The 25,661-nt window shown below is 40.3% G+C and overlaps 1 protein-coding gene across 2 annotated transcripts; it reads right to left on the bottom strand.

Moving 5' to 3' along the window:
- Nucleotides 1-377: 377 nt before the first annotated feature.
- gatad2ab (GATA zinc finger domain containing 2Ab) lies at nt 378-23,740 on the bottom strand. 2 transcript variants are annotated; one of them, XM_026345706.1, is made up of 11 exons: nt 23,511-23,740; nt 8,590-8,889; nt 5,762-5,885; nt 5,319-5,450; nt 5,045-5,116; nt 4,794-4,907; nt 4,502-4,696; nt 4,096-4,345; nt 3,589-3,983; nt 3,234-3,450; nt 378-2,997 (listed from the first exon to the last, which is right to left on the bottom strand). In XM_026345706.1, exons 2-11 carry the CDS (start codon nt 8,874-8,876, stop codon nt 2,864-2,866), a joined length of 1,920 nt encoding a protein of 639 aa, XP_026201491.1. In that variant the 5' UTR covers nt 8,877-8,889; nt 23,511-23,740; the 3' UTR covers nt 378-2,863. The 2 variants fall into 2 exon arrangements, with proteins under 2 accessions (XP_026201491.1, XP_026201490.1); XM_026345705.1 differs by lacking the exon at nt 23,511-23,740 and adding an exon at nt 23,179-23,269.
- Between the last annotated feature and the right edge of the window lie 1,921 nt (nt 23,741-25,661).

Here is a 25,661-nt window from a genome sequence, read left to right as displayed (position 1 = left end):
ACAAAATCAAATTTTGTGTTAAAGTTCGGCTGAAGCTAATATTGGGCTTTTGGATATAAGGTACGTTTTTTGTTGGACAACTGCACATACATAAAGTAATACAGGAGATAGATGAAGTTCATGTATACCGAGTTACAGCTACTCCATGTGTTCGATAAGCCAAACGGACTTGGGGAAAGGATGCAAAGCCCTCACCCCTTACCTTGAAGCAGAAGGCGCTCCAGTCCATGAATGCTGACTTATGCAGATGTCTGCGTGTAGATGTTTTAAAAAAATTGGTAACCCACCACTTTGCATGCATCAACAAACTGACACTAAGAGCATCTGTTGCTCGACTATGCTTAAACACGAATAAATAGGCATACCAGCATAAAAGAGGGGTTAAAATTAGTTTTATTATTTGATAGAGCAGAAAAAAATTCTCATACATTGTTTTTCTTTTCCATTTGCACTGCATTTAACAGCTCTTTGACCCCAAACAAACGGAATGGTGATAATGTTGTCAAACAGCAGCAGCAGCAGCAGCAGCAGCAGCAGCAGCAGGCAGTAGTCAGGACAGCGCAGGGTTACATTTAACAGGGCACAAAAATGACGGGCTCATTCCAGATTGCTTTATTTTGCATCCACAAGATGTGGGCTGCTACTTTCTGCCTGTCAGGAATGTACGCACAACCTGGATTCCTGATGCTACTTTGAGACAGAAATACCAGTTCAAGCTATTTGAAATTGACTTGCAGTTCTATCAGTTATGGACAAATGGTACTGAGTGTACAGTGATGATACACCTAGGACAAAGAGATGAACTTCAACTGAGGCCCGATTACCTAATGCAGTGCAGCATCCTTTCAGTGTGAAGCCCGACAATGATCAGTGAGCTAAAGGGTGCACTCTGGATTCAGGATACAAATACTTGTAAAATGTCGCTTTAGATTATCACATCATGGAAATCAAGAGTGAAGCAACAGGGCAGCAAGACTCAGGGTTTCTAAGTACACTGTGATGAGATAAGTAACACCACTGTTTAAATCTGAAAAGGACAAAATGGAAAGATAAATAAGGAAAAATAAATCCAGAGGCAGTCCAGCTGTTGGGATGTGTATCTGTTTTCCAACATCCACTTTTACCCATTTCTCTGCCTAAACATTAGTTATTGGTATTTGTTAATTTTCCAATAGGGCACCTTAATGTAAAGCCATTGCTGCGGGCTTAAAGTAAAAGGACCACCCCCAGTGACTGAAATGAAAGAATACACCACATGGCTGTTAAATAACTAAACTCCATTAGCAATGGGATTTCCCTGCTTAATGTAGGACATTTTGTACTTCACTAGCTTATCCTGTGCTGCTGCAACCTGATAAAAATGCACTATAGCGTGAAAGGCATAGTTAGCTCAATTCAAGGACCTGACATGTGACCATACACACCTTAATGTTAAAGACTAAGAAGTTCATGTCATTTGTTGCTATAGGGGTTTTTGCATAACTACATTCTGAAAGCTGTCCAGCTTCTCTCAGACCAGTCAGAGGGCGAGGAGAGCCACTGGGCACACAAGAGAAAATCTTATTTAAAGTGGAGATCCATTCAAACGTGGGGCATAAGCATATATCTTTACTAACATGACCCAGAGAAAAAACCCAGAGACTGTTTGTCTATACAAGAAAAATAATGCACCACAACCTATGTCTAAAAGCAAAAAAATGTCAGAAATATGACATTCTTTACACCCCCTCCGTTTAGCATGAATTCATGTTTATAGAGGGGTCAAATAAACTAGAAACCTTCTAGTAGAAGGGATTCCATTTGGGCTCCACTAGATCTTTGGAAGGTTTTTTTTTTCCTTTTTTTTTATTTTTTGTTTGTTTTTTTTTGTTTGTTTTTTTTACAATATTCAATAAGAATAGTCCTCCAAACATATTCTCCGTGTTTTTACATGAGTCAGTGAAACCTTAATCTTTATTCTTCCTCTACATCTTAGAAAAAAATCTAAAGTATTTAAAAGTAGGCCACAACATGGAACCCTGCAGATGTAAAACCACCTCAACAGTAACATGAGCCTGTGAATTCAGACCTCGACAAGAGGCCACTTCCAAATTATAAGGGAGCACAATATTCCAAACACAGTATATTATGACTTACAGAAGAAACAACAAAATCATAACATTCAGCCATACAAAATAACCCAACACACATCAACTTCTCTACTTGACAACGCCATAGGTTAGAGAGAAGAGGCAGTCTGTGTGCAGATAGAGATCATTTTTACAGTCCTTTTTTTTATTTTATTCATTTTTGCAAAGCTGAAGCATTTATTTTGTGGATGGTCTTTGAAGCTCAACCACCATCCCCGTGATGAGGTCTTGAATTAAGTTCAGTTCAGCCACAACACGGGCTTGAGTCTGACTGGCTCAGACTAGAGACGGGTAGGACATAAGGCGAATATCTTTTTGTATAGGATAGTGATTTTTTTTTTTTTCCTGCCTAATCCAGAGGCAGGGGAGCTCAAGGGTTGGGTGGCAGCTTCCTCTTCACGCAACAGGGAGGGAGAGGCAAGATCACTAAAGACGTTTAGGAAGTTGTACACGCCCATGTTTACACCAACCCTCAGAAAGGTACCCACATTTAAAAAACTCCTGTCCTTGACGCCCACGCTGTTGTAGCACAACTCCAATTCAGGTAAGGAACATGGCAGCAAAAAGATCTGAGGAGGGGATGGAGCAGCACATCCATCCAACAAAAAAAGATGCTGATTCTCACTGCACCATTTTGGGCAGAGTCCATAGAAAGGATTAGAACGATAATGAGAATGGCTGTTATTGATATTAAGAAAGTAATAGTTATGATGTCAGTAGGGTGTAAGATTGCATTATTTCCATGTGTTGGTTGCTTGGGTGATTGAACGGGAGGGAATCATGTCCAGCAGGTACTCTCGCTGACGCTCCACAGCAGAGCTGCTCTTGTGAGCAGACAAGCTGGGATTCACATAGGGCATATTCACACCTGTCAAGAGACATATGAGTGGTCAGTGTACTGAACATTATTAACATCAAACCATTTTATAATGTGATAGCATTTGACATTTTCTTAGTAGTTTGACTAAAAAAATATAAGAAAATATAAAGACAAAAAAACAGAACACGTGGCATCCACCTTAGAAGAGGAGTTACTCCAAAGAGGAACACAAAGCGAGAACGAGTTGAGCACATCCTGTCTAACTTCATCTCATGTTTACCTACCTGTGTTGCCACTGCTCTGCTTCCTCCAGGCAGCCACGTTGCTGCTGCTGGCGCTGACCTTTGACCCGTGCTGCAGCTGCCGCGCTGCAGCATGCTTGCCTGCCCCGCTGCCCAGTGCCGCCCGTGACACCGCACTGTGCAGTTGAGAGGAGGAAGGAAATGAGTGGGCCACACTACGAGAGCTCACTGCAGACTGGATGTTGTGTGACAGATGACTCTGTAGAGAGAAAGAGAACGTGGCGTGTTGGTGTAGATGTTAATTAAATGTAAATGTTTTGGCTGCTGATCTATCTATTTTGAAATACATGCTTTTAAATAGATAACAGTGTCTTTAACATTGAAAGGCCATGCTAACCTGCTTAATGGTAGAGTGGTGGGCAGCCACAGATCTGTGCATGGCAGCTCCGACCTGTTTGTACTGCTGGGACACCAGCACCTCACTCTTGGACAGAGAAGAGGAAGATGAGGTGTTTTTAGAGGCAGGGGAGGCAGAGGAGGAAGCAGCTTGCTGGAGGATACGTTGTTCAATCTCCTGCTCCTGTTGGAGTGCCTTGACAAAAGCTGCCTTCAGCCGACTGGTGTGTTCAGCCTTCAAGGCTTTCTTCTGATTGGATGACATGCATTGGTCACAGAGGATGGTCCCAGCCTTCTCCTTTCTCCAGCGGGAGGTGAAGTCTGTCTTACACTGGGCACAGGTGTATGGCTCTTTGGGAATGGAACCGGTCATTGCAGAAACTGGACATGGATTACCTGTGAATCAATGAAAGAAATAGAGAGCTGCTTTAGACTTGATTTCTATCTTTACATTCTGCAATTCGGTCCCCAAAACATGCCCAAACTAGATACGAGAAGATCTACCCACCCCTGCCATGCATCTCCAGAAGTTTTTGCACCACCTCTTCCAATCCCAACAAGTAGATGAACTCGTTATTGGCAGCTGAAGGCAGGAAGTTGAATTCGGGGGCAGGAGGTTTGGGTGGAGGGATCTCCAGTAGTGTCTTCTCCAACTGCTTACGTAGTGCAAGCTTGGCAGCTGCCTGCCGACTGGCTGGAGAGTCATTGACACCTGAGTTGGGTGACACTGATGAGCCCTTTAGGCTTGTTGGAGAGGCCTGGAAACAAACAATAGAAACAATTTCAGGGAAAAAATATGAGGATGGGGTATTTCTCCTATGGATAACCTTAAGCATGGCAGCAATGCACTATTGACTAGCTGGAGGAAGTATGTTATTTTTCAATGTATTAAAACATTAATATTTTGTCCTCACCTGAGGGATATTCACCATGACATTATTGTTAGCCACATTAGCCACTCGAATGAGTCCCTGCTGAATGATCCTCTGGCCCTGGACCTGGACATTAGGCACAGACGCCCTGGGAGCCAACAAGAGTGGAGGGGGGCCTGAACCACTGTGCTGCTGCTGGCGTAGACTAGCTATCTGCTGAGGAGTCACTGCAATAGGCTGAGTAGCACACAAACAGAAACAGCCATCAGTGACAAGTTATATGAAGACAAAGAGAGCTCTTCAACTCAGTTCACTTTAACATTGAGACACTAACTTGGGGTCCTCTGACCAGAGGGGGCATGACCATCTGGGAGTTGTGTTTGGACGGGACAGGCCCACCCCTCACCAACGGAGGAGGGATCACAGTGCCTGTGCTACGACTTGTCACCTTGAGAAACAAAAATACAAATATAAATTAAGTATTAACTTATGTATATTTCACCACAATAAGAAAATGTACATTTATCAAACTGTCAAGTAGGAAAAAAAAAAAGTAGGGTGGCACTAACAAAATTAATAAATTACCTGGAGGGGTCCTTTGCTTGATGTGATGCTACCTCTCACCAAAGGAGGTGGAGTAGCTACAGATCCAGTCGTCTAAAAATGAACAGGAAACAATATTAGCCTATAAAGGATAATTAAATAAACATCTTTATTAGCAATGTCAGCTAGAAAATGTTTTAACAAGACCTAAAAAATTCAATAAAAGTATTTGTGTGCTCATAGGACTTGAAGCAAAACACTCCTGTTGCATCCATTGGCTCTTACTAAATATGATTTCCTCTTCTAGGGTTTTTACCTTCTGTACAGTGCTCTCCTTCTGGATCTGGCTCTGTCGTAATTTCTTAAGCAGCACCAGTTTAGCCTCTTGGAGTCTCAGTTCTTCCTTCAGCTGTTTGATGATGCGCTCCCTCTCCTCAGGAGAACTCTTCTACATGCATTGTAAGAGATCAAAGGGAGTTTTAGTTTATGTATTTTTTACAAACCTTCAGACTGTTTATCAGAGGGATAAAACAGATGATGGCAAATAGGTACAATTTAGAGTAATTTCAATAGACCAGACTAAAATCAAGAAATACTGTATGCTTTGGAATCTATTACTGAATCCATTTGCAGAAGTCTGTTTAGCAGTGGGATCCATCATCTCTTTACTCTTCCAGCTTGGCAGCTATTACTAGGTAAGGATGAAGACTTCTGTGTGTGCAGACAGTTGTATACAAGGTTTTAATTCTGTTTTCCTACCATAAGTTTATCTGTGTCAGTCTTTGTGAAGCAGTGGCCGTTCATCAGAGGACTGGAAGGCTCATTGTCTGATAACACAATCACATCATCTGGTGATGGTGGCTGCCTTTCTTTCTTGATGTCACTGGGGGTTAAAAGACAGAAATTGCATTATTTAACATTATACTTCAGTCCAAAACAGAACCGTTACTGCAGCCAACTTGTAGTTTTGACTAACATCCAGTAGATGGCAGTATTTAATAATGATTTTATCATCCCTGTTGTGCAAATGTGTATAGGAACACACAAAAAGGAAAGAAGAGATCATTAACGGAGTAATGGCGGCAGGGGAACATCGCAACAACCCATTATCTCCAGCAAAAGGTAACACTGACAGACATCCTCTCCGTCTCCTCTTCCAACAATAAAGTCAAACAGAAACAACATTCAAACAAAAGGGAAAATTATCTGCTTCATTAAGGCCTCTGATAAAATGTTTAGTGGGTTTTTCTGAGAACTGAGAAGAGCACAGGCTTCTAGTGGCAAGCCACATATGCATCAATTTGAAGAGGGATGGACTATGCCGGAAGAATAAATCTGCCTCTGTCACTGCAGGCATCCTGCCTGGTGCTGAGGGTTATGGCGCTTGAAAATGTAAGTCGAAGTGGTAAAGAGAACTCGGGAAAGATGAGCTGAGGTAGTGATATATGACAGTATTTAATACTCTTATACTGTGGAGTTATGCATGCACAGATTTGGCAATGTTATATAATAGTTCAGGCACTGTCGAGTTCTGGGTTCAAGATTAGGCCCAGATTACCACCCAGACAGGGCCTCACCACTCCCCTACCTCCGTGGCGAGGCCTATGGCCTAGCCGAATCGGCACAGCCTGGGCCTCAGCTCTCCCCTCCCTCCCAGCTGCCGACACCAGAGTCACAAACTGAGCAGAGCGGAGGTCCGCTGGAGACACTGGAGAGGGTGACAGTGAGGGGGAGGGGAATACATGGCCAGCAGCCAACCTATTGTGTACACTCTCTCTCACTCACTACTTCAAGCACCCCTCCCCCACCCACACTTACTTATTCATCTTTTACACTCAGACTCACTGACTCAGTCCTTCACACTCTTTTCTGTGTGCTTCTGTCCTCAGACACGCTTCTTTGCTATTCTCTGCTTCAACACAGCTGTCCAACACCTACCGCCCAACAGACACAGCATGCTCAGTTCAACAAGGTCAACTATGTAACAATAACCATGTTGTTTATACTCGCATTATGACTTGAGATTTTCAGCAGACTAAGCATTCACAACACAATTTTTTTTGGTCATAACATAACTTTGCCCAGCTGCTAAGAGCACAATCAAACCCCTAGTAATAGATTATACTCGTACTTCCTGGTATGTACTTGACATCTGGACGCCAACCTGGCACTTCTTTTCTCAGAAAGATTACACTCCTGAAGCAGAGCTAAAGTCTGTAGGCTTCAGCTGTCTGCAGCTTCCCTACATTGTAGAGGAATTGAGAGATTCATCACCTCTCACAAAAGCTTGATCGTGACTCTTGACTAAGTCTTTGACAAAATAACACGGACTAGCTTGTGTTGATTACTACTACTCTATTGAGAACAGCTTACACAAGCATCACACCACACACCAGCTTGGTTACATAAGGTCCAGTGTCTCTGCATGCCTCACCTTCCCCAATCATGGCTTCACACTTACCCCACTATAGGATTGCTGAATCAGTCAATTCTCCATAACACAACACTACAGTGCCATTTTAAGCTCTGCAAGGCTCTGTAGACAAATGACATAGCTGGCCTATAAATAGTCAACAGGTCTTTTCAAATATTGACATATTGACTTTTTAAAGAGTGACATATTGCCACTAAGAGTTTTACAAAGTTGACCTAACATACATAACACAATATAACAAGATAAACACCTTGCGCTGCCTGCGTACATCAGCACATGCTGAAGGTTAAACAGGGGCCAAAGGTGACGCGTCACTGAACGTATGATATATCACAGACAGAGACAGCACACTTTGAGCTCAATTAACTCTTTGTCCCGCTTTGACTGCCGTCACATTAGCGTGTGCATTTATCGCTCTGCCAAACGCATCACATGACATCAGGCATTTCTCTGCGTGGTCATGTGACACACCCACCACCCCCTGCTGGCCCCTCCTTTCCCCAACTGCTCCTTCCAATGTGGAAACCATGGCAACGGCCAGTTGGAACCAGTTTGTGACACATAGCCTTCATTTTGTGTGAAGTGTGAGTTCAGGTGCTGTGGGAGAAAATGGAGCCCAGGCCTCAGGAGCCTCAAACTTTTCAAAATGGGGGCAGGCTGCCGACAACCACACAGCAACTTCCTGTATGACTCCTGTCAGACCACTTGCTAGTGCAGTGTTGATGAGAAACCCAAAACTTCAATAGATGTCTCTGCGCACAACTCGTGAACCCAAACTCCAAGGCCTGCAGTACATAAATAACGTTTGGGTTTTCAAACAACCTCACACAAAAATGCAGACAAATACTGTGCCCCAGCTGTCAGCCCACACTCCCTTACTCCTTGTTAATACATATGATGATGCAACATCCAGATGCAAACTACTTTATGGGCAGATTATGGTGCATTTTCCTGAGCTGGAAGCACTAACAAAGAGTTTATTGTGGAAAAACGTGGCTGATTTTGCAATATTGCGGCCCAGCATACAGTAATAGATGTCTGAGGTCAAGTGTTTACAGTATCCATTTCAGTGTAGTTCTTAGAGTAATATCTGACAGTATGGTGTAAACTAAACAAAAATATGTTTCTTCCTGTGATCTTTTCCTAGTCTCACCTTTTGGATGTGCTCATGTCAACAGGTTCATCTCCAGTCTGCACCTCCACCTTAATGGTAGCCTTCACTTCGCCAGCTTTTAAGATGCTGGCTGCAACCTTTGCAGCCTGCTCACTCTTGAGTTTGACACCTTCACCTCCAGATCCCACTAGGGCTAGGGGAGCATCTCCCCTCTCCAGCTTAACCCGTTTGCTGTCTAGGTCTCCCAGGGACCCAGCATGAGCTGCATGGTCCCTCTCCAGAGCTCGCTTCTGGCTGCGAGTTTGACGCACTGCCTCCTCTGACATGGCTGCCCTCACCCTGGAGAGAGACAAAAGGAAACAGTTACAAGCAGTCTAAATATTTACAAGACAACAAATAAACACAGACAAAGAAGAAGCAGAGTACAGGTTTGGGAATTATCCCAAAGACAAAAGCCCTGTGGGAGTTTTTACATTTGGGTAATTTCAAACTGTATTTTTATGTAATCATATTGTACCATACACTTATCAAAATATTTATCGCTTATCAAACCATATATCAAAATAGTTGCAGATAAATCTTGATCTTAAGTCTTGAACATCTAATTGATTAATTGACTTCTAGCTCGAGACAGCTGAGGTTTCCAGCAACGGTGGGGTGTATTAAGTAACTCCCGTCCAACTGCCAGTGCCCCAGATCCTGACCCAATTCTCACTCAGTACAGTGAAAGTCAAGGATGAAGAAACGTGCTTCACTTTTTGGGAAAAAACTATTACACAGCAGAAAAATACACCACCACTGTGCATTAATACAAGGTACAATTTTGTACCATCGTGACAACAAGAACATCAGTGCTCCTTTAAAGATTTTCATATGATGGCCCACTGATTAAGGCTCAAACCAACCTAAATTCACACAATGTGACCCTGACTTCAATTCTATAAATTCACCCTATCAGCTATTATTTCTGATTCATAAAACTAAGTAAATATTCAACGTGATATCATCACCGCTCCACTTGACCCTATTCCAAGATTCCATGAGACAAAAAATGTGCTTCCCAGAAAACCGGTTCAAACTGGTCTTCGATTGAGACAAGGCGCAGGTTTAATTCCTGGAAAGACAGAGTGGCAGAAGGGAGAGAGAGCAAGAGAAGCCATGGGCACATCCCACACATAGAAAGAGGGAGGAGAAAATCAAGTCTTCAGACGTTACAAAATTTGTCTACAAGACAACAGGGGGGCTGTCATATCAGTGACATGAACAACTTCTACGGCAGACACGAGTCAACAGATGCTGACAAATGTTAAAAGCTTGTCATTCAAAACCTAACTTTCTTGATATATTACACTACATTTAGGTATTGCTGAAAACCAGAGGTAAGTTAAATTATTTTTTGAGCTTTCCATTAAGACTTCAATAATTAAAAGGCCAAGCAAAAATCATAATTTACCAAATGAAATGTATACACAAACCTCCACTAAGCATCTGTGGCCTGTAAAGTAAAAGTGCTTAAGGAACAGCAAAGTAAGGTGGGAAAACAAAACAGCTTTTCAGCAATTTCAACTGATCACTCACTACAGTGAGGCTGCAGCTTGTTCCAGCAACTAATATCTGTTAATTAAGTCCTAGATTTACTAAATATAATACAGAGGCATCCTGACACTTTACAAGATGTTAAGTTCAGATGTTAAGCTCAGATGTTTGAAGAATTAAACCAACCACATCCTAACTAACACTCCAACACAGCTAAAACATTCAGATCTGTACACAACAATAGATGTGCCCTGTACCATCCCTGGACACAAAGCCTATCTATCTGCCAGAGATGACAACTTGTGTGTGGGTGTGTATGTGTGTGTGCCTATATACCACACAGTGCTCCAGAAACCACACTTTACCTTGTAAGACTGTTCAAATGGTGGCTGCCCATTGCTCTGTCTGCAGCAGTGTGGTGGTGAACTGTGGCAAGAACAAAATGACTGTAACCCTTTGGGACGATGATGTGTCAGATCTGCATGTCACAGGGACAGCAGTGGTTGGTAGTTTCAGGTCTAGAGACATGGCTACCTTAGTCCCACAAGAAAAGGATGTCATCATGAATCCTGTGTTTAATGTGCTGGATGCACTGCTGCTAGGCAACAAGGCGTACAAACCAAATAAAATTGTTGTGCTTGCATATGTTGTGATTATGAGTGTTATGTACGCAATTCAGACAGACTGAGAGGAATGTGTGTACTAGTGTCATCGCTAATTCACACCCTGTCTCACTAAGCCGTCTAGTGAGGCACCACCACTCACTGGAGCCCATGTCTACTCAGCGCCTTGGTTTCTATATAAGCCCAGAAGGCCTGTTGTGTGATATGAGGTCATTCACAACCTCTAGGACACTCACACCAAGAGCTATCAAACATGTGAGGTAGAAAAAAAAAAACTATAGGAGACTCATTTAGAAAAGGTGCCTTCACTATATGGAAGCCTATTTGAGCATAGCCATCAAACAAAAGTGTCTCTCTATGTCATTCACAGTGACACCTGAGAGGGTTAGACGACATTGCATCAATACTTCAAGCGATGACAGAAGTTGAGCTAGTGTTACAGTGAAAAAATGTGCACAGTATTTGTGACGTTGGGACAAATGGGTATAACACAGGTCCAAGAACATATACTGTATAAACAAGACATTATGAGGAAGACAAAGATTCCCTCTTTGATTTAGGAGCATCCTGTTAAAACAGTATCACTTGTTTGAACTTAAACCATTTGGGTTTGAATAATCGTATAAAGATTTTGTATTTAATAGACAGGCTATCACGTGAAAAGATTCTGAATCTATCAGTGAGAGTAACCTTTCTGTCAGTTTCAATGCTTTCACAGTTCCATCCATTCAGTGAGTTAAACCAACTAAAACTGACACTACTGTCTCACAAACAAACCTGACTTGTCCATCAGCTTGTCCATCGAGGGGTGCCTGGAGGGAAATGTTACCCCAAACTTCCCTGCCTGGGATTCAAAGTGGTACTTTTATTCTATGCTCAGTTCTGCCTTTTCCTGTCGTAATCCTTGATTATAACACCACTTGACTATCAATTTCACACTATCAAGCCTGCCAAGCTTTGTCACATTACAGCACTTTGATTTACACTACACACGTAGCACATGGAGTCTCAAGGCAGGCTCAGATTTCAGGAACTTTAAAATGCTGACTAATTTTATAATCAGGTTCATAAATGAGCTGCACCCAAAACAAGAACACACTCGCTAAGCAAGATAAGAAAAACACTTCTCACACACACATATACTACATTTTCAGTACAACTTTGCTTGTAATTAAGTAGATTTCGTAGCTGCCTGTTTTAACTGAAGGTCCGTTTAGCATTTTAGGAGCCTCAAAACATCCTTTAAAATAGACAGATCTGTTTGCTATCAAAGGCAGTAATCTGTGGAAGGTTAGTTAGTGGTCTAACAGAAAGTATCATCTGCATAACAATGGGCTGCTGATTTAGAAAGATGGGGTGCTAAAGCAGTAGCAAAGTAGCTAAAGCCTTGGCCACATCTAAGAGTGCAGCACAGTGCCTTTTTAATCAAGTCAGTAAATGTCATCCACAACAGCCGTTGCAAGTACTTGCTATGAGTAGGTTTACAATTGTGACTGCTGTGGCTGAAGGACACTATTATCCTACAGAAGACACACACTTGTGAAGTGACTAGTGAGTCTGGGATTTTGGCCTGAACAAGTGTCACCACATTTATGGAATAAAAATTTGCCTGAAGTAAAGGTCACATTCAAAATGTCTATAGATGCTGACTGCGAGGAGAGACAATTTGACAGAAGGTACAGGGTGGATAGAAGTGCTGCTTTATGAAGTAATTAAGTAGGTGTGACCTGAATGTTGCTTCTAAATTAAAGTAAATGAAAAGAAAATAATATAGAGTTAAAGCTATAAAACTGTGGACCGAGGATTCACTCATCTCTGCACATGCAAAAAAACTAAAAGATGAAATTTAAAATTTTTAGAACATGTGCAAAACACAAGATTTTACACCACTTTCACAGACATCATTGCATATTTTAAAAAATAAACAGTATCCCATATAGCTACACATGGTGCTGCTGTCAGTAACAGATGCTTCAACTAAGTACAGACTTCATCACTTTAATGATTAGTTTCAGCACAGACAGGGCAGAAACTTGAAGTCTGCTCACTAATTCATCTCCACGGTTTGTGTAAACAGCACATCAGCCTGATATCTGAAGACAGCTGTTAGCTAGCGTTAGCTCCCTCGCAGGGACAGACCAAATAAAGTGAAATCCTTACACTATCAGTTACTCCCATAGCCTCACACCTTAGAGTCAGAAATCTCCCTTCAATAAACAGAGCTTGGATAGTCATTTATTTTACTTTAACTTAGAAAAACATTTTGTCTACATTCTACAAACAATCTCAATCTTGAGATTATAATTATAAATAGGTTGTTCTAATTTAAAAAAAGTAAATATTGCAATTAATTCGAATTTTGTTAAAACCAAATCTAATGCACGGGGTGGTGCTGTCGGTGCAAATTTCCAAGTACAAGGAAATGTAAAAACCTTTGCAATTCATGAAACAGTAGATTTATAGATGAATTACAGGAAGCAGATACTATACTCAAAGATGACGTCCAGTTACTTGAATTTAAGATGTTTGTGTGGTGTATGAGCTAAAGAATGTCTCTTACAGGTTTCAAATATTAAAAATCCACGAGTTAAACATTCACAGAAAGAGTGTAAACCATTCTGTGTGTTTACAGACATCTTTTTAATAATGTTCATATACAGGGAAAATACTTGGTGGGTTACTGGAGTTCTTTTACTACAATACCACAAGTAACCATTTGGCTCCAAGTATGAGTAGGAATGTCCAGTTCTGAGGTACGTAAATTTTGTTGTGATTATATCTTTTGGAAACAATTCGGATTGTTTACAAAAGATATAATCATACCTTCAGCTACTGTGCAAATACCTATACCTTACCTTAACAGTTGAGCCTATTGCTACTGTATCTTTCTGGCAAATACCAGTGCTGATGTACTCATGTAAATAGTTTATTGTGCAAATGTTTCCTCAGTTCTGACCACTACACCTAGAGCCCACGTGCCACAGTTGTTACAGATACATTATATACTGTGCAGTTCTTTGTCTTCCTCACTGTACTGACAACAAGCCATTCCAATACAACTAGTCAACTACTTAAATGCAAAAAACAATAAATTATGTGGGACCTGCTACAGCAATTGCTTCACGTGAATGTTTTTATTTCTGTATAGTTCTACCTTAAAAAGCATATTTTATGCAAATGCAACTATTACATCTCAGGAAGATAAATCACTTCACATAAAAATGCAATAGCCTTTGTACAAAAGCTGCAAAAATGACAAGAGGATGAGAAAGGCAGAAAAAGACAGCCAGTGATTAGTGAGCTGCGCATGTCTCTCTCAGGAGACTGGAGGAGGAGTAGATGCATGTCCCCCTCGTTTCCCTCAAAATTATAAAGCCTAAGGGCAGAGCAAATCTTAGAACAGAAAAAAACACAAAGGATAAGGGAGTTAACAGCTGCAACTCTTCAAATGTATCAAACACAAAAAAATCGTTTGGCACAAAGCTCTTTGATTTCCTCCCCAGTAACTGTCTTAAAGCAGTAAAGCCACAAATTAATATTTAATATTTTTTGCATATTTCAGTGTGGTATGAACAGATTAATGTCAGTCTTGTCTCAAAAATAAAAGTGGAGTGAATCCCCCATCTTCATGTATAGTATAGTAAGGAAGAATGAGATACACTTTCCTCAAAGAGAATGGAAATCTTGATGCCTGGTCTGACACTACAGGTTTTACACTTATTCTCTATCCTATGGTGTCCAGTAGTTCATTGAGAGCAGATCATTGACCCCATCCCCTTAGGTGGCGTGCTAGCCTCTCATCTCTACCACTGTAATGATCTCCCCACTGGGACTGCACACAGCCAGCTAACAACAGTCATTTAAAAAACAAGACTGAGGCTTCTCAACTGTGTCCTTAGGGTTTAATAGGGAGGGAAACAATTATACTGTCCAATAAAAGCAATACAAGTATGGATTATTATTGCTCAGTGAAAGACACCAGAGAAACAACTATTTTTCTTGTGTGGCTAAAGGGCCCCAGTCCTTGTAATATTGAATTAATCACTCAAACTGACAATTATCTTACCAGCAGATATAACCAGGCAATGATTATCTTCAATTCACATTGATTACTTACTACTATCTACCACAAAGTTCACTTCTGTTTGTTTGTGTTCTGTGTCCTGTCATGCATATAAAATGTGTTTTTTCAACTAAATCATTTTAGATATCAAAGAGTATAGTCCTTTTCCTTTGGGATATTGCATCATAGAAAAAAAAAAACAAAAACGATCAGCCTACCTATGCTAATCTGTGCTCGCCAGGCTAAGGAGTGGGGGCAGGGACCCAGCTGAGGTGGTGCCATGGTTGGGGGAGGGAAAAGGGTGCAGAGCGTATGTGGTTAGCTGAGCCATAATCTAACTGTACCCAAGTGAAAAATACTCTTCCTTGTCTTCTCTCACTTGCTCACTCTCCGTCCTTCCCTCTACCCCTCCCTACTTCACCTCCCCCTCCTCCTCAGTTCTGTTGTGGGCTCGGCCAACCCAGAAGTGTGTGTGTGCCCCTACTGGTTGTGTCCCGAACGCCAAGGGTTAAGCCCCTGCCATTTTAACGCCACTGACAGATCAGACCATTAGGGTGTTACCTAACAAAATGGAAGCCTTTAACCCTGAATCTGCCAGACTGCTTCTGTGTGTGTGTATTGTGTGTTTCTGTGTGTGTGTATTGTGTGAGCAAGTAAAAGCCAGTATGTGTGCGCATGTCTCCACCTGGATTCTCCCTCAGCAACGTGACAACGACAACAGCAGTAAGTCCAGGAAGTGTAAACCAGACTTTTGTACATTGCACAAGAAAGCATTAACATATAACCACATTAAAACACAAATGACTGTGACTGTGTTTAGAACAGACACACTGAGAAATGTTGACACAAATGCTAATGTACCATTTATCATATAGAGAACTAACAAATATAGGCACACATTAGCCTACATGTCATCCGAGTTTCAGGAGTATGCAGAGACATGTACAATGCATAAAATACTATAAATCCTTTAACATTTTGAGTAACATCATCAACGGCACATAATTTACTGATGAGCAAATTACATAAGGAACATCTAGATTACAAAGTTCTAAAACACCATAACATGTCAGTCTTCAGTCAGCCCTTTTTCAGTTTAATGTGAACCTTTTATCCCAAAATCTCTGGATACATTTTCAACCACAAATGTTTACCAGCTATAATAAAAAGGAATAGCTAAATGTTTAACAGTCCTAGACAGGGATAATCTTCAATTTCAGCCAAATTGCTTCCAAATGGTTACTGCATAATCCTGTAAAACCAGGAGCCCATACCCACATACAGACTGGAGGGCCAGGACACACGCAGACTGCTATCAGATTACATTTCTCAGAAATGGATGGTAGCAGGAAGTGACCAGAGGAGAGGGGGGGGAAAGGAGCTTAAAGAGTGCAAAAATGCAGTGTAATACACAAGACATTTAGGAGTAAAGCATGTCATCAGTGTGCACTGCTAAAAAACCCAATGTAAAGTAGGTCAGTTGCATCACATTTTGGAGTTAAGTCAGCAATCCCAACTTTCCCACTTCAGAAGGTCCTCATCAGTAGATGTTAATCAAGGTTAGACCACACTAAAAACATTTTACAGTGTAAAACAGATATCCAACATTTAGGTAGTCACATTCAGATACAGATTTAAGAGCTATATAAAAACAGAAGCTACTAGTATTAATTATACAGTAAGTAGTTGAAAATTAAGTGACTTGAACAATGTAATGACATTGTAAACGCCATAAGAAACTGCAACAACTGTCATTCCATCATGCGGAAAAACCTGCCATGCAGCACTTTAATTAGTCTTTGGCAACGAAGCATCTTCCAAGATGAATGAAAATGAAAAAGAGCCCAAGATAAAGTGATTGGCTTATTGCGTTTAATGATGTGCCATAACTTGCTCGGCCTGTTTAAGCAACTGGGGAAGGTACGATGAAAAGCTCCACAACTGGAATGCAGTTTTGATGGCAAGTCTCCATTTCACGACATTTTAGGTATCACATGTTAGATTTAAATGTAATCTGCTGAATTTTCAGTTTCTGAAATATTAATTGCCAGTGGTAACAGAACACATTATTGATCAAGATAAGGTTTTACCTTTTAAGTTGTGAATCTACACAATAATGAAAGCATCCATTGCATTTACAAAATCCATCACCTCTTTAGCACAAGAATATTAGTGAAAATAGCTGCAAAATTTAATTCATAACATCTTTTTTTAATGACCACACCCAATGTCACTATGGGGTGTGACCATAACTATTGACTCTTGCACTTACTACCACATATGACAGTGGAGTCATGGCTGAGTACTGAACCTCAAAAGAAGAATATCAAGTGCCTTGAAAACTAAAACCTTGTCAAGTGCCCAACAATAATATATATATGTTTGATCAGCTCCTTCCATCATCTGTGCCTTTACTGGCACTAATGCAGGGCCAGTCTAACAAGTTTAACATGCTGAGAAACTTACAAAACTCAACATTTATAGCTTCCCCAAATTAAGAGTACTGTGTCCACCAAACTGTAGAGCAAATAACTGAAGGGCCAAAGCAATTGTCACCTCTTACATAATTTATTAAAGTTAAGTGGTCAGTGGGATCAAACTTCTAAAGTCCGTATCAAGAACCCCCACTAATGACTTTAATGCCATGCATAGCAATACACTGATATATGTACGGAATCTGCACAAACCACTAAGAGGGAGTCAGACTGGACTGTTTGTCTCCTCTTGGACACATGCCTTTATGCTGCATGTATCCAAGTTACAGGTGTGTCTGTTTGCTGCACTGAGAGTTTACGAGTTGCAATGTCAGCACTGACCACACAGCTGAAGCATTTGTTATAGGCAGACTGAAAAAACAATGTTGGAAATACATATTCTACCTGTAACCTGTACAAGTGCAATTATTCTTGTTCACATTGGCCAAGATACCGTTTCAGACAATATTAGTCCAGCGTATTATCACTTATGACAGTGGAACGAAACTGATCCATAACTGGCATCCCCATTATCCAAGTAAACAGTAGATATACACTGCCCGTCCAAAAAAATAAGTCACCACCTGGATTTAACTAAGCAAATAGGCAAGAGCCTCCCATTGGATAATTATTGCATGGATGATTATTTTTTTTAGCTGGCAACAAGTTCTTTAACTGACTGATGCAGTGAGTAGCTTCTCATTTCTCAAACAACCATGTCAGAAAATATGTTAATCTGTTCCAGAAGGGTCAAATTATTGGCATGAATCAAGCAAAGAAAATATCTAAGAAGATTACTGAAACTAGGAAACTGGGTTAAGAACTGTCCAACATATTATTGAAAACTTGAAGAATAGTGGGGAACCATAACCTTCAAGGGAAAAATGTGGTGGAAAAGAATCTTGAATGATCGGCAATTGGTTAAACGTTTGCAAACAACAGTAGACCTCATGGTTATCTTTAATAGTGTAAGTAAGAGCATTTCCACACTCGTAATGCGAAGGGAACTCAAGGGATTGGGACTAAACAGCTGTGAAGCCTAACGAAAACCACTTGTCAGTGAGGCTAATAGGGAAAAAAAGGTTTCAATTTTCTTGGTAGCTAAAAGATTGGAAGCAGAGAAGATCGTGGTCTGATGTGCTATGATCTGGGGCTGCTGCAGTTGGTCCAGACCTTAACCCCACTGAGAATCTTTGGGATAAGCCTTTGGGAGAAGACTTTGCACAGCTGTCTGACTCTCCCATCATCAACATCTTGGCAAAAACAATTAATGAAACTTTGGACGAGAATAAATGCTGTGACATTGCAGAAGTTTATCAAAATGATGTCACACTATGTTTGCAAATATGTGACCTTTTTTGGACAGGCACTGTATTAACCATTACCTCACAAAATGCTGGTTATAGTTTTAAAAATTTCTGAATTTCGTAAAAAAATCTTAACTATAGCATCTTAATCAATGATAAGCAAAATTGATTTCACTGATTTCTATTTTACCGCTTCATGATAGTAGTGACTCTGTTCCACCTGGTCGATAACCGTTTACCAAAAGAACACCGCAAGTCTGCTGCAATGATACATGTCCAGTCCAAACCAAGGGGCAGAGGTTTTGTTGGATTTTTAGCCAGGCAAAGAGCAGACAATAAGTAAACTTAGGATCAAGAAACAAGTGTAAGGTATGAGAAGTAAGTCCTAACACAAAGTACTTTTGTTTACAGTAGAACTAAGACTTGAATGCACGTATAACGTGTGTAATCTTTAACTGTCTAAGACAAAGTGATCAAACTGTAAAACCACATGCTTGAGTCAATATTTAGTCCAACAAAGTAAACAAAAAATAGCTTGGTCAGTTTAACACCGGATTTGTCTATGCAACTCACTCCATGATATGCCCATAATTTCTGAGTGGGACCCTGTGACAAAAAAAATATAAAACGCACGGTGTAGTTTTCATTGATCTTTCTCTGTAATGTAACAATGGTATATATTAACTAGTGTTAACTCACTATGGTGAAACAATAAAGGTGACTATCAAAAAAATAACATTGCCTCAATAGAACATCGATAGATCTCAATTCATCAACGTTTTGACAAACCAATGATAATGGGAATAGCAGTGCGAAAAACTAATCATGTGGCTGGGACAGCAATGTCAGGTTAGGTTGATACACACAACATAGAGCATAGCAGTAGAAGAAGACCCAACAGACACAGCCCAAGGCTCAAAAGATGAGGAGAATTGCTGAAGTGTGGAAATATTTTGGCTATTTAAAGTCCAACCAAGAATGAGAACCGCATGCACTGCAAATAAGGCTGAAAGCATGTTCCTATAAAGACAGGCAATGCCACTAATCCTTCTTAACATAACCAGCGAGTTCTGGTGGTTCCCCTAAAACAATCAATGTGATGCCCGTGTGACAACAACAGGCCGTAAGTGTCTACTTTCTCTAGCACCATGCCTTATGACAAAAAAAAAAAAAAAAAAAAGAAAGAAAGAGGCACATTGATATCACAAAAACAATAGCCTACTTTATTGCAAAAGAGATAATGCCAGTATGCACCGTGAAAAATGTCAGATTTAAGCCGTTTAATTAACGTTATGATAGCTTCAGATCTCACCTGGTAGTAAAAAGGAAACTCTATGCTTGACAGAAATAGTGATCGATTTATATGGTGACATATATTGATATTGACGATATAAACATTTTTTTCGACATTGCCGTGTTCTAGCTAAAAATTGAACAACCCAGGCACATCAGGAGGTCAATACCACTTTCAAAAGCTTCTTTCACACTTGCATATTATTTGATTATCTGGTCTTACTGTTCATTGACATGAAACTACATGCGTTTGCTGGCTGCTTGTAAGGTTTTCACAGATTAACAAATTTAGTCTTAGTTTCAAATCAACAAAGTCACCGCAGCTTACTGTGGGACTCATTGTGGGGAACCATAATATTCTTGTTTATATTATTTATATTGTTAGAAGTTATTTACTGCCCTGCAACATATACAGTACATTAAATTTTATATAACATTCCTCAATGAAGCCTTCAAGTTGTGCAGCATTGTTTGCCCAGACGAAATACAAGGTATTAAACAACAATCAATGAATAGAGACAGACAAGAGTTGTAATATAAGAGTGCTCTCACACCTGAAGGATTTAGACTGTTTAAACCTGAATTCAAACCTGAGTTTACTTAATCACCAAAAGAACCTTTGTGGTTTGTTGTGTGTGGTGTGAACACAGGCGTGTTCTGATGCAGACCAAAACAGAGACCCCCAGAAAGCGGTGACCTCTATCCAAACCCTTAAGCAAACTTTGGTGCACTCCTTCTGGGGAAAAGGCTTACTGAACCAAAACAGATCCAAAAGCTATGAATCACATTATTTAAGGGTTTTGGTTTATGTGTAAATTGTTTTGGTACATCTAAAACAGGCTGTAGAAAGAATTGCAGACAAATGTGAAGTTGTGAGGAGGCGCAGTGCCTCATAGACATCTGGTTGGATGACTATGCAAGTGATGTAACATTTAAAAAAAAAAAAGGAAGTATGAAGTATAAAGTAAAAAAAAAAAAAAAAAAACGTAAAAATGTATGTTAAGACGACCAAGACATCCTGACATTTGTTGTGTAATCGTCTCTCCCATGTCACCCACATGCCCCACAGCAGACACATCTGACCAATTAGCAGAGAGACAGTTCTCACATAGTTTAAAGTGATGCTTTCATATACAATTGGATTTTTACTGTATGAGAACAAATTTAAACAAGGGAAAAATGCTAAAAGTTAAACTCATCAAGTGAGCTACAGCAGAGCAAAGGCACCAAGATATGAAAACAAATTAAGTCACTGTGTTTTTTTAATTTATTTGATGAAACTCAGTGTTTAACATAACCTGTTTTTTTAAACTGCTGATTTACTGATTCTTGCAGAGTACATAAATGACATCAATGGTTAGGCAGTCATATTAAGAAGCACCTAATTTCATACATTGTTAACCAATTATCCATTGTAAACATTACTGAATCTACAAGCATTTAGCCTAAGAGTGCTACAATCTGTGTTTGTCTTGTAACATCATGGAACCTATTAATGAAATACAGCAATGTATAGCTGGTCAATTCTGGTGAGAGATTATGGTTTCATGAGTATTTCCTGTTACCCTTTCCACAGTGACTGTGCACTCACTGCTGTGTTAAACTGTGACCCACAATGAGCTACAGAGATACAGTTATTATAATAAGCCCTCATTCAAATGTATATGAATGGTTGGACATTAATGTGAAGAGATTGCCATTTTAATAATAATAATAATAATAATAATAATAATGTCCCCCCCCAAAAAATCAATCTAGAACAAGATTTTTTTAAACCTACCTACCTCCACTAAAATGCAACAGAAATTGGAATTATTTTCACTTTCATGACCACTACTACCCATTACAACTGAGTTGAAAAAACGAAACAAAACACCAAGCTAATATAAACATAATAAACTTAACAATGCCAAAAATGTGCAAGAGATCTTTGAGCCTTACTTATGACATAAGCAAAAAAAAACTGACCTAGCCGGTTGTGGAAAATGTATATTAAAAAAGTTTCAGTCCTGATTCATCAGAATAAGAGAGTATCTAGAGTCATGCCTGTCTGGTCACATCACTCTCAGTGGGTTTTTCATAAGAGCCACCCCTCCTCAGGCAAATCCAAGGCCCAACATAAAATGCAAAGAGACATGTGTCCCCCATCACAAGTCAAGGGTGCCAAGTGTTTGCTTGCTTTGAAAGGAGGCCAGTTGCTCATCTGAGGCAGGGATATACACACTGTTGTTCAGCTTAAGTACACCTCAAAGATAGGTAAATACACAACCGACTTGAAGTGTCTACTTAAGGACCATGAATCATGGTTCACATAACGCAGCTGATATGGTGAATGCTTAGAAGAAACTTCAGTTGCCAAGTCCCAATAAAGTCTTCATAGCCTTAAAAATTCAAATGTAGCTCACACATAATGCCACTGACACTGTCTTTCATCTCAACAGGAAATGAGCAGTGCAGTAGTTACAGACCATGTCCTCAGACCTGAACAGGACATCACATTACATACACCAAGAGGTGAATTTGATCTCAATTACACAAATATTGATATTCTGATACAAACACAAATGAGACATATAGCTGGTTTGGGTCTGACGTAGATGATAGCTACTAATCCGTCGTGACAGACACACACCCCGACGGAGGCACAACCGTCCACCATTATGCCTCCATAAAAAGGCTTTTCACGGTTGAGCTAATCTGACAAAGTTCTGAGATCAATGGCTCGTAAAGCCATAATCATGCCCATCCACGGCTATAAGAACACTAACCTTAGCAATAGCCAGTGGCAATACTGGATATAATGTTCTTAAACCTTAGTATCCCAACTTTGCTCAACAGAATCGCTACATATTATAACAAACCCATCAACCAAAAAAAAAACAAGCTATCTCATGCTAACGTTAACTTGGCTTGCCAACAACAACCTGTCCATTTGCCCGGCTAAAAAAAAACCAGTGGCTAACTAACGCGAGCTAACAGCCAATTGTGTTATCAGTGATTACAGAGATTACATGAAAGTTGAAGGACACGGACGCATACACTCCTTTAAATATGGTGATGGAGATTATGATGTGTAACTTGGATGTTAGTACGCGTCCAAATAGCGATACACGACAGACAATGAAACCAAGCCCGTCTCAGTGAGCCGCTAGTGTTAAAAGGCTAGCTAGCGAGCTAAGTTAGCCTGCTAATGCTAACTCCCTGGACAATCGTCTGCCCAGACAGTCGTTAAATTTATTCACAAATAATTGAGCGTTAATTATACACAGAAATGACGGGTTTGTCTCAGACTTCTGAAACTTCGTTGTGGCTAAACAGAGACAATGACTTACATTAGGTGTTACTATTGAAGCACCTTAACAGCAGTTTGCCGGGGAAGTTAGTTTTAATATTCCTCGACTTTTTGAGGCGGTGTGAGCTGGGCAGCCTGTCCTCGGTAGCTGAGGTGTGTGTGTGTGTGTGTGTGTGTGTGTGTGTGTGTGTGTGTGTGTAGCTCGGCGACACACTAACTGTTACCTTGCACGTTAGCTCAGGCTATGCTACCTAGCTTAACTTACGTTAGCAGAGCTGACACCGATAGAGAAACTTCCTTCGTCGTCATAATTTGGCTGGAAATTAAAACGTTAAATTAGTAGATGCTGTAATAAAAAATCTATTGACTTACTAAGTCCAGGAGGAGCTTAACCGTGTTCCCCCGAGATATTCCGATGTTTGGTGTTAGTATTGAGCTGGCTTCGGTGTAAAAATTCCGGGGATCCCCTCTCTTCTGTCCGCTCCCACTCCGGCTGCCAGATAATGTAATGAGCCACCACCACAGGCGGCGTCATGCTGCGTTCATACACACCTCGGAAACGTTAAGTCTCCAACTGCTGAGACTGAAGACGATGTTGCGTTTGGAACTTCTAGGCGGAAGTGCAGAAGCAGGGAAACTAAAAACACGGACCGTACTATTCAATGAGTGCCTAAACTTTTGTATGAATGCAACAAATAAACACTACAGTGTGACTGCCTGTGTATATATATATATATATATATATATAATCACCTCCTATCCTTGGATTTTACTAGGCTACTCAGTGCTGAATGGTTGTGTGTGTTGTGTCATGGTGTGACTCTTATGACAGAACATTCACATTTTGCCTGTTACAATTTCGATGGCATTGTGTTATTTGTCATGCGAGTGCCTCTACTTGGAAAGTGTCTGCTTTGTACATACAGTGTAGTGTATACGTGCAAATGATCTGTGTGTACATGTGCACAGACCTTGTTATGCTCTGCTTTCACTGCCTACCATTGAAACCAGACTGTCATTTGTTTTTGCATAAAATTGGTCATGTTTTATTTTGTGGAAATACAAAATTGCATAATCTAAATAAATACCGGTGTTTCACTGACAATATACTGTAAAAACACCAAGAGGACAGTACCCACTGCTATCTGCTCAGGGTCTTCCTGAGACCACAGAGGGCCACGTATCAGCCCCAGCATCAGTCAAGACAGGATCCAAACCTTTGCTGTATGAGTCAAGCATATCAGATGACCATGCAAAACTAGCTGCTACTACTTCTTAAGAGCCTGTTCTCCTAAGTGTCTACTTGTCCAGCCTTATCCTGTCATTTACAGTACCTAGAGACACAAGTGCATCATATGACATTATTGAGCTGCACAGCCGGGTATACAGATAAACTATGCAGCATATATACTTAAATGTGTATACATGTCTTCTAAGTCTAAGTTATGTTCCATGGACAATCCTGCACTTTATTGTAGAGCTTTTCAGATTGTCTATCTGACTTGCACTAATACAAAATATACTATTCTTTGTACAAACCTAGTATCAACTCACAAGTGATGTCTAATTTGTGTCTAACCCTGTTATTATTTAGTGTTTGATCTCCAAGCTGTATTATTCCCCATGCGTGTTTATTGTAGTGAGTAATGGCTACTGCAACAGTGGAATTTCCCTATGGTAATAATAAATTATCTATCTATCTATCAATCCAACACTACTTCTATACTCCCAGCTTGTGATCTGGTGCGGGTGTGGGAATTCCTGTGGTTATCCTCTATGAGAGCCCCCTTTGTTTCCTGGCTAATAGCAGACCTGTTCAGGCTGCCTTGATAATAATCACATCTGAACCCCAGTTTACCACCCACAGACACATGAAGTATAAGTGCAAGCCAGTCATTGCCAATGGGACAGATACATACTAGATCAAAGCATCAAGTTCAAGTTACGCTTTGTATCTGCAGCATCAACCCAATATGGCTGTGTAGTTCACTGCAAATTGTTTATTAAATGCACTTCTGAGTACTGCAAATGAATCGTATCCCCTTAAGAGTGGAGAAATCATACCTGTGCTCTGTTATATGACACTGCACCAAAAATGGGAAACTATCTGTATAAACAGATACAGTATTCTACCTGGGTCGGCTGCTTGTTAGAAAAAGACAGGAGGAAATGAGACCAGTCACCTATAATATTTCAAACCCCAACATGGCACAACAACTGTTCTGTTTACCAAATCTCTTCCAGAAGTGAAACACATTACATGTCTAAAATGTGATTAGACCATATTTTTGGTCATAACAGTAAAAACAAATTTTAGCACCACCTCAGGGCTACTTGTAAAACATGGTCGTGACTCATGACTAACTTATCATAATACTGCAGGAGCTAGTGACTCGCTGTATGACACATAAAGCTACTTGTATTCAGCCAGTTTTCTTTTTTTTGCAGTATTTTTTATTTCAGAGTATAATAATACTTCATTAATCCTCTCAGGAAAATTCTTGTGGACATCTGCATTTACTG

This window comes from Anabas testudineus, chromosome 4, assembly GCF_900324465.2.
Source record: "Anabas testudineus chromosome 4, fAnaTes1.2, whole genome shotgun sequence".
Taxonomy (NCBI): domain Eukaryota; kingdom Metazoa; phylum Chordata; class Actinopteri; order Anabantiformes; family Anabantidae; genus Anabas; species Anabas testudineus.
Note: the sequence above shows the minus strand (reverse complement) of the source record. Positions and strands in the feature narration are given on the sequence as shown.